Consider the following 10923-nt stretch of genomic DNA (forward strand, 5'->3'; position numbering starts at 1 on the left):
GGTAATTTGTGATGGCTGGACCTTTGATAAAGTTATGTGTAATGTAGGTGAATGTCAAATTTGGGAAGGAGTGGAAGACAAAAAGTATCCGCTTTCCATATACTAAGGTCAAAGTCATGTAGTTTTTTGTATTATTGTGTATTTCTACTCATAGTCGAGTGTTATTCCCTTTTCCGGATTCACATAACAATTCCTTGATCTTATTAAAGATCTTCTGACACTTGTGATTTCATTACCAATCAGTATGGCTATTAAATAAGAATGGTTCTATAATCTTGAATAAGGAAAAATTATTTAATGCATCTTGTGTCCTTTACGGTCCCCTTAATTTTTCCAATTAGTGAACTTTTTCTTTTTTAATGCCTCTTGAGTCTAACAATCCAAATCATTGAGATTAACCTCTCTTTCAATCGTTGAGATCAAAGATTGTAAATCATCGCCTTTGATGTTTGAACATGAATCATTGAGATCAACATTTGAATTGTCAAGATTGAGTTTGTTACAATCGTCGATTTTTTTGTTTCAAAATGAATTATTGAGATTTTTTATATATTTGTTTATCATGAGTATCCCCACCCTTTCAGGTGAGACTAATCCCATGCTCACATGCACTACCCACATGGAAAGTCCTATGTGCAACTAGTTGAGTTAAGGATCACTCAAACCCTAGAGGGTGGCCCAAAAGATTTCATTGCTTCATGGGGTTTTGAATACTTGACCTACCCTTCCTGATGAGCTTCTTGAGTTGCCACTAAGCAAACCCATTGGGGTTTAAATGATTCAAATAACCACTAGATCAACAATTTGAATGTTGATCAGAATGATTTGTATAATCAATCTCAGTTATTAGAGTTTGCCATTTTACTGGGGTGAGAGAGCATTAAGAAAGAAAGAGTTTATGAACTAAGTTATTAAAATACGATACCCAAAACTTAGGGCACATTTAGAAACATGTCCCTCCCGTTGTAACCATTAAGTAATTTTCCCTTTCAATTAGGAATGTTAATGGGTACCAATTTAATCGGAACCAAAACCAAAAATCCCGATTCTGGTTCTTTTTGTATTGGAATCAATTATAATCCAATCTAAAATGGAACTGAACTGATAAGTACCAAAATCATTATGTCCTATCTAGTCTAAAATGGCTCATTTCTTTTGAAAAAGTTTATTACTTATAAAGAAGATCAACTTTAATTTTTGAAAAAAAAAAAATCATTAACTCCTATCTTTAGTAGAATAAATTACAATTAAGTTAATATTTTTTGAGATATATATTAAAATTTTGAAAGGATAAAAGCTTCACAATTATTTGAAACTTTTTTTGTCATTTAATTCTTCAAAATCAAAATTGACAAGTACACACATTTCTTGGTGGTTCTGGTTCCACTTATTTTTGAATTAGAATCGGAACCGACAACAACCATAATCAAAAAAATATAATGATCCTGATTCTAAATATCTTAAGAATCGAACTCGAACCTATTCATTGACACCCCTACTTTTAATAACATTTGTCATTAGGGAAATTACAAAAGCAAGGGGTCGTTGCATTGAGAATTTGATGATTTTACTTCTATGCCCTTTATGAGTCGTGCTTGTAACACTAAGGTGCTGTTTGTTAAACTGAAAAAAATAAGTGCTGAATAGCATTAAGTGCTGAAACTTATAAGCACTGAACTTAAGTGTTGAAAAAGTTGTTTGTTTAGATATTGAATCATGTTTGTTACACATTGCTGAAACTGGTAAATTGTTTTTGTTACCCTTACAATCATATTATACATTGTTTGCATGTTTCAAATGCTTATTTATTATCAAACACAATAAAATATATTATTTCTTATAAAATTAAAATATAATTTATTTTTAAATAATAAATAATACTCAAATCTTCAATTTATAAATAATAATATCTATTTATAAAAGCCCACAAATTTCAAATGAAAAATAATAATGTCATACAAATCACCAAAATTTGAAATCAACATTGAAATAACTTAATTTAGGATGAATAATTTTCGATGGAAATGAAGGATGTGTAATTATAAAAGCACTATATGAATTAATAAGGGCAACCCATACTATGGCCATTTTTTGTTTTGTTTTATATGGGTTAAAGTTTTTGGAATGAGCAAATTTTTAGTGAGGATGGTTTATATGGTCTAGAGATCATCCTCACCAAAATCAGTCTATTTTGAAACTTCTAACTCATCAAAAATAATTAAAAAAAAAAAAAAGAAACAATTTACGGTTCTTGAACTTGTTTTAATAGGGTTAGAAGTTTCAAGATATGCTGATTTTTTGTGAGGATGATCTCCTCATTGTAGAGGTCATCATTACCAAAAATCAACTCATGCCAAAACTTTTAACCCATATAAGACAAAATAATTTAGCTATGGTGTGGCTTTATTAATTTGTGGGGTGTGTATATACTTATCCATGGGATATAAGAAGTAATATCCTTTTAAGAATAAAGGCATACTTGTCCATGCTCAAAAAAATAAAGGGCATACTTGTCCGTGTTGAAAAAAGCGAAGTGCTTACCGTTTCAGCACTTTTTTTCAGCATCAAAATAGTGCTGAATTTTTTTCACTTATTTTCAGCAATAAGCATTGAAAATATAGAGTAAACAAACGCGCTATTTTGACAAAAGTACTGAATTTAATTTTTTTCAGCAATAAACGCTGAAAAATAGCGCAAACAAACACCGCCTAAAATTGACATTGATTCTCACATTGCTAATGTGGAGGTGCCCACATAGCCATAGATTTTTTTCACTCGTATCTTGATGAAAAGTATCTATGGCTCCGTACATACATCAACGTCAACAATGTGAGAAGCAATGTCAATTTTAATGTTACTTCAACATTTTCCACTTTTAATTAAAGATAAACTAGAAGGTGGCATGTGCAAACGGACATGCATCAAACGGGCTTATTTGTAAATTAAAATATTGATTCAAGGGTTTTCATAGATTAGATAGTAAAAAAAAATGATATTTTTGTAATTTTGGAAACCAAGCAATGTAATTCGAAGCTTGTGAGTTCCAATTTTCTGGATTTTGCTTAAAATAACCTTGATTAATTTAAATTTAAATTAAAATATACAAGTAAGGACATTTAAGATCACTCAAATTTTGTCGTTAGACCACTTCTACTCTGCATTCTCTCATTATTTTTACTATTATAATGAGGGAAGGCGGAGAGTAGATGGTGGTTCGACACCAAAATTTATATTCCAAAATTACCTTCACTTTAACATTTAAACTTAATATAACCGGTATTTAATTAATAAAAAAAACCTAGAAATTACAATCATACGTCCCTAGATCATATTATTTAGTTTTCAAATTATGAATACATCCATGTAATCTTCAAAATCAATATTTCATTAAGGGTCCCGTTCGCCACCCTAAGCTTTACCCTACACTTTAACAAACATGTTTAATCCTACATGGGTTAGAAGTTTTGGAATGGGCTGATTTTTGGTGAGGATGATCTCTAAACCTTAGAGATCATCCTCACCAAAAATCAGCCCATTCCAAAACTTCTAACCTCATAAAAAATGATTTACAAAAATGGACGGTCCACGATTTTTCAACTTGTAAACATGGGGCTAAAAATTTCGGAATGGGCTGATTTTTGGTGAGGATAATCTCATTAGAAGATCATCCTCACCAAAAATTAGCCCATTCCAAAACTTTTAACCCATGTAGGACAAAACACGTTTGTTAAAGTATAAGGTGTTGAACATTTTTCCCTTTAATTAATTTTTAAATTACAAATAAGCCTTTTAGATAAGGGGAATGCTAATGTCCAATATTTCATGGGGATGTTAGCATTGCCCAACACTTTTTTTTTTTTCAATAATATCCATCATCGTTTTGTTCTTTAATGAAAAAGACAAGGTTATGTTAGTTTTTTACATAATAAATGCTTGTTTATATAATAAATAGTATTAGCATTTAAGTATTTTCAATTAAATATCTTTGTTGTAGTAAATGCTTTGGCAATCAATGTCAACATAATAAATACATTTTTAATTACATAATAAATGTACTTATTGTACAAGTTATATCTCACAATGTAAACTGTCATTTTTATTAAGTTAAGTTATATACAACTAAACAAACTTGACTTGAAACAAAGGGATGAATGCCTATATCAAATCTAGTTCTCTGAAATAGTGAGTGACGAAGATGGGGGACCTTAGCAAACTAAATCAATTAGAGAAGGTAGTGAGACAAGACAAGCTGGGCCAGGGGATTATGGGAAAAGGTAGACAAGCTTTGAAGGAATTAGCCTACAACTGAGGGGGTGTGGATGAAAGATAGTGACCTATCGTGGCAGGGGTACTTATGGGAGTAGAAGGGAATGGGGTATGTTATCGCCTAGTAGCCCAATAGACCTCCTCGAGAGGATGAACTTTTTCACTGGAGAGGGGCCTGCTGCTATGGCAGGAATGTCTCGTAGGATATTTTGATGAAATGCCAGAACGAAAACACTCTTAACTAACGTTGAGGACTCAAATAGAACTAATAACTCCACCATGCCAACTCATACTAATGTAGAACCACAGGATAATCCCATCCCTACGATAGAAGGGGGGAATGAGAATAGGAACGAGATAAGGGAAGGGCCCAAGGGAACAATAGATACCAATAGGTAAGAAACAAGAGCACCTAAAAAGGCAACAAAGGGAAGCTCTAACACAAAGGCCACCATGAAGATTGTGGATAGGGGGACCCCAAGGGGCCCACATAGAGCAATACAAGAGAGATGTGGAGGCAAGAACAAAAGCTACTGACAAAGAAACTAACACCCACTCTTGGACAGCTTTGGTGGGGGCAATACCAAAGCCTCTACAATGGGACAAGGCAAGCTAGCTTTTCATCCACATGCTTTGGAAGGAAACAATAAATACATCACTTGCCCGAAGGAAATAATTAAGAAAGGGGAGGAAGAATTGGAAGGAAGCCTAGTGGGCTACTTCCCATAGCACTAATTCAGCTATGCAGTGGTCAAGAAAGTAGTTGAAAGACTATGGAGACCTAAAGGTAGCTTTGAAATCTTCTCCAAAGAAACAAGTTATCTGAAAACATAGAAGGAAAGCTTTGTGAGAAGGCCCATGGCACATGACAGGAAGTCTAATGGTTCTAAAGGAGTGAAAGACAAAAAATGAACTAGAAAAGTTGGAAACAGTAGTCATTCCTGTCTGGATCAAACTCCATGACCTCCCCAATTGATTTTGGCATCTAAAAGCTCTGGGCTTCATAACTAGCTCAATAGGTAGACCTTTGTTCACAGGGTAGTTCCACGGACGAACTTCGTAGAATGTCTTACACCAGAGTCTGCATGAAAATAAATGCCTCAAAGAACCCCCCAAACAAGCTCTTCATTGAAATGGAAAAGGGAGCTTATGCGGAGGTGTCAATTGAGTATGACTAGGATGCCCCCAAAATGCTCAGCCTGTTATACCTTTGGGCACCCTAAAGGGAACTACCTCCCATAGGACAACAAGACTAAAGAGGATGACTGTGAACAAAGTCAAAGACGTAACAACACAATGGAGAAAGAAGGGAACTAGAGAGATGGAGCAGATTGGACCTTGGTCATCTATAAACCCACCAACAATACCCAACATAGAGGTCTAAGTAATCTAAAACATACAGGAAGAAGAAAAGAAAAACAACAACCACCTGATGGGGACTCTAAATCTCACCAACAAAGAATGGAATGGGAAGATCCAACCAATGGTGAGAGAATTACCAAGGAAGTAGGAAAATCCAGTAAGAAGACAACTGCACCAAGGGAAAAAGGTAAGGACCCCCAAATTAAGAAGCCCACCTCGAAAGGAAGGCAGACCATTCTCAATAGAGACAATCCCCCAGTAAATAACCACACCCTTACAGAAATGATTCCAAACTTTCCAAGATGAAGAAGATAATAAAAGTGTCGAAATTCATAAATAGGAAGACAAGGACTTCAACAACTAAGAGTGGATGAAGTTGCCATGAAGCACACCAACAACTTTCCTACTCTCCAACATATCAAGTTGGTAATGAGAGCTATGCAAGAGTAAGATAGGCATTCAGAGGTTCTAGAGGAGGGAGAAGGGGAAGAGGAAGGGACATCAATGTTTCCCAATTAAGTGCGCAGCCTGGAACATTAGGGGGTTGAATGACCCTCTTAAGCAACATGAGGTTAGAAGATTCATCAATAAGAACCACATTGACATCATGGGCATTATGAAGACTAGAGTTAGAGAAGTTAACAAGTATGGGATAGCTAACCATGTGTGTCTTGATTGGGAGATGGAGGATAACTACAACTGTATTTTAAGGAGTAGGATTTGGGTGGGATGGAATAGAAACCGAGTCAATATGGACCTTGTGGCCAAATGTGACGAGTTGATAACCATGCAAGGGAATTTCACAAGAGGTCCTAAATTCTTATTGACCATCATCTATAGGCTTAACGAGAGGCAAGAAAGAAAAAGAGTTTGGATGGAGATGGAATGTATTGCTGCCAACACCAACATTATTTGGCTAGTGATGGGAGATTTCAATGCCATAACTAAAACTGGTGAGAAGGTGGGAGGAAAAAGAGTTACTAATGTTGATGTCTAAGACCTAGTGGAAAGCTTAGAGAAGGCAAGTCTCATGGACCTAAAAGCTAGAGGATACCATCTCACTTGATGCAATCAAGAAGACGACAGAAGAATCATGTCCAAACTTAACAGAGTTTTAACCAACATCTATTGTCTAGAGACCTTTAATTACTCCGAAGCTAAATTCCATCCTCAAGGGATTTTTGACCACAGCCCCATGTCCGTCACCCTAGGTGAGGACAACAATAGCAGATTGAGGCCTTTTAGGCTCTTCAATTTTTGGGCAACTAATAAGAGGTTCCTAGAATTGGTGAAGACCAACTGGAATGAACTACTAAGAGGAAATCCAATGTACAAGGTTGTCCTAAAGCTTAAAAGACTCAAAACCACCTTGAGAGCTTGGAGTATGCATCACTTTGGAGAGGACAAGAGAAAGGCCAAACACGCCTTTCAACAGCTGGAAGAAATTCAACGAGCCATCCAAGAGCAACCCCTGAATAGGAACCGTGCTACTGAGGAAAAAAGAATTGCTCATAAATACCACGAGGTAGCTAGAAAACAAGAAGACTCCATGAGACAGAAATCGAGAATTAACTGATTGAAGCATGGGGACTCTAACACCCTGTTTTTTTCACAAGTCCTTGATTTTTAGAAGAGCAAGGAATATGATTACCTCCCTTTAAAACAATAATGAAGCCTGGCTAGACAAGGAAGAAGACCTCGAAAATGAAATCCTAGGGTTCTATAGGAAGCTATATGGAACAAGCATTAGGACTAACAATGAAGTGCGCAGCATAGAACATCATGGGGTTGAATGACCCTCTCAAGCAACATGAAGTTAGAAAATTCATCAATAAGAACCACATTAACAACAAGGGCATTATGGAGACTAGAGTTAGAGAAGTTAACAAATATGGGATAGCTAAGCATGTGTGGCTTGATTGGGAGATGGAGGATAACTACAACTGTGTTTTAAGGAGTTGTATTTGGGTGGGATGGATCAGAAACCAAGTAAATATGGACCTTGTGGCCAACTCTGGCCAGTTGATAACCATGCAAGGGAATTTCACAAGAGGTCCTGAATTCTTATTGACCATCATCTATGGGCTTAACGAGTGGCAGAAAAGAAAAAGAGCTTGGACGGAGATGGAATGTATTGCTGCCAACACCAACATTATTTGGCTAGTGATGGGAGATTTCAATGCCATAGCTAAGACTGGTGAGAAGGTGGGAGGAAGAAGAGTAACTAATGTTAATATCAAAAACTTAGTGGAAAGCTTAGAGAAGGCAAGTCTCATGGAACTAAAAGCTGGAGGATGCCATCTTATTTGGTGCAATCAACAAGATGACAGAAGAATCCTGTCCAAATTTGACAGAGTTTAAACCAACATCTATTGTCTAGAGACCTTTAATTGCTCTGAAGCTGAATTCCATCTTCAGGGGATTTCTGACCACAGCCCCATGTCTGTCACCCTGAGTGAGGACAACAATAGTAGATTGAGGCCTTTTAGGTTCTTCAATTTTTTGGGTAGCTGATAAGAGGTTCCTAGAATTGGAGAAGACCAGCTGGAATGACCTAGTAAGAGGAAATCCAATGTACAAGATTGTCTTGAAGCTTAAAAGACTGAAAACCACCTTGAGAGCTTGGAGTGTGCAGCACTTTGGAGAGTACAAGAGGAAGGCCAAACAAGCCTTTCAACAGTTGGAAGAATTTCAATAAACCATCCAAGAGCAACCCCTGAATAGGAACCTTGCTACTGAGGAAAAATAAATTTCTCATAAATACCACGAGGTAGCTAGGAGACGAGAAGCCTCTACGAGACAGCAGTCGAGAATTAACTGGTTGAAGCTTGGGGACTCTAACATCCCATTTTTTTCACAAGTCCTTGATTGCTAGAAAAACAAGGAACATGATTACCTCCCTTCAAAATAATAATAAAACCTGGCTAGACAAGGAAGATGACCTTGAAAATGAAATCCTGGGGTTTTATACAAAGTTGTATGGAACAAGCACTAGGACTGATATCATGGAGCAAGAAGTGCACCTCAAAGACTTAGAAGCTACTGAAGCCAACAAGCTTAATCTCCATGTTGAGGAAGAGAAAATTAGGCTGGCTTTATTCTTTATGGATGGAGACAAAGCCCCTAGGCCAGATGGCTATACTGCCACCATTTTCCAGAAGGCTTGGATTATTATCAAGGCTGATATAGTAGCTATTGTTAAGTACTACTTTCAGAAAGGAAAACTAGTCAAGGATATTAATGCCATTACCATTACCATTATCCCCAAAACAGATAGACCCATAGTTTGTTGGAATGTTTTCTATATGTGTATCTTGAAGATCTTAGCCAACAGGCTAAATGACACGTTAAACCTTTTGATCAGTCCCTTCCAATCAGCCTTCATCAGAGGTAGATCCATTAGGGAAAACATCATGTTGTCCTCCAAAATTTCCAAAATGCATTGCCAAGATAAACCTCAGAAAGGCATATGACTCCATATCTTGGGAAGCCATTGCTTATTGCATGGAAAATATAAATTTTTCGAAAACCTTCATTGCTTGGGTATGAGGCTACATTTCCTCTCCAATGTACTCCATCTCCATTACTGAAAGCCTCAAGGGATATTTTGCTGGCAGAAGAGGTATCCGCTAAGGAGACTCCATCTCTCCCTACTTGTTCGTGCTAGTAATGGAATTGTTATCTACTAAGCTCATGGAGCTCACCAAGGAGGGCAAATTGGAGCTAATGTCCAACTAAAAGAACCCCCAAATCAACCACCTGGTGTTTGTTGATGACCTCATGATCTTCTTCAAAGGAAACCAAACTTTTATTGAAGCTATTAAAGGAGCTCTGGATTGGTTTGAAAGGGTCACAGGGCTTCAAATGAACGTTTGAAAAAGTAACATTTACTGCTTAGGGATTAAAGACAACGAAAAAAAGACATTATTAGAATTTTGCACCTAACTAAAGAAGCTCTACTTGTAAGATACTTGGGAATCCCACTTCTCATCTCGGTTGAAATTTGTAGATTGTCAGACTTCTCATTACCAAGCTCACCAACAAGATCCAATCATGGAATACACGATTCTTATCTACAGTTGGGGGGATGGAGTTGATCAAATCAATCGTCAGCAACATGCAAAGCATCTGGACTGGTGTTCTTATGCTTCCTAGAAAAGTGTTAAAGGTGATCCAAAGCATCTATGCAAAGTTCCTATGGGTAGGTCCAGATATAGGGAAAAAGATGCATTGCATCAATTGGGGCAGAATTGTTAAAGACAGGAAGGAATGAGGTTTGGGGATAAGACACTTGGAAATCCATAATAGAGTTGGCATTGCAAGACAAGTTTAGGACTTAGTGTCTAATAGAAAGAGCATTTGAGTCAATTGGATCGAAAATAATAAGATAAAGGGAGGCCATTTCTGAGTAATCCCACCCCCAAAGATGTCTTAAGATGTGGGAGATCCTTCAAGCTAGGAGAACTATCCAACATCTTGTGATCCACAGAATTGGAGATGGGAGAGAGACTCCCATATATGGCATTACCCATTGACACCTGAAGGAGTTCTGATGAACAAGTTGCATCAGGAAGCTAACCTCGAGTCAAGACTTCATAGAGCAGCTAAAGTAAGTGACCTAATAAGGTAAAACACTTGGAATCTTTCGTTGCACCTTGCCACCAGCTTGGGGGGAATGTGGGACTAGATTAGATCTTTGGACCTTGATGTCACTGAAAATGACAAGGTTGTCTGGATGCTAGTGCCCAAAGGTTCCTTCACTATGAAATTAGCTTATGAGGCTATGCGACAACCTAACACCCAGTGTCATCTGGATGCATACAAACTTGAGTAGACCCCAATCATCCCATCTACAAATTAGATATTTGTTTTTCTTCTTTTCTTTTTTTATTCTTTTGTTTTGTATTGTTTGTTTTTCATTTTTTGTTCTTTTACAAAAATGCAACACCACAACGGTATCCATTAGTACACAAATGTGTCATTGGAAATTCACAAACTATTTTAAAACTTACCTTCAAATGTTGGCTCATCACCCCTAGGTTCTGAATACTTAGATAGATTGTATAGTCAAGATCACCGCCTTCCAACATTACCATGTCGCTGGTTTCTGAAGTAGCTAAGAAGCGCTAGTGCCTGTAAGGGACCAGAGTTTCTAAACTTTAGGTCCTGAATAATTATAAAAATAAATAAATTAGGTTGGAAGTACCTAATCCAAGATTTTAGAGCTTGGATTGGCAGATCCTATGAGATTATATAAGAAAAAACAAAACCTCTTTTTTTCCTCCTTTAAAGAAA

The 10923-nt window shown here is 36.8% G+C and overlaps 1 protein-coding gene across 1 annotated transcript in view; it reads right to left on the bottom strand.

Moving 5' to 3' along the window:
- Positions 1–10686: 10686 nt before the first annotated feature.
- Positions 10687–10923, bottom strand: part of LOC147388129 (U-box domain-containing protein 4-like) — an 82424-nt gene continuing 82187 nt past the window's right edge. Inside the window, exon 5 of the mRNA XM_086421517.1 lies at positions 10687–10761. Within this exon, the coding sequence (XP_086277643.1) occupies positions 10702–10761 (60 nt within the window). The 3' untranslated portion in view covers positions 10687–10701. The remainder of the gene's footprint in view (positions 10762–10923) is intronic.

The sequence above is a fragment of the Akebia trifoliata genome, chromosome 13 (genome assembly GCF_017979445.1).
Source record: "Akebia trifoliata isolate Shusen 1 chromosome 13, ASM1797944v1, whole genome shotgun sequence".
In the NCBI taxonomy this organism is placed as follows: domain Eukaryota; kingdom Viridiplantae; phylum Streptophyta; class Magnoliopsida; order Ranunculales; family Lardizabalaceae; genus Akebia; species Akebia trifoliata.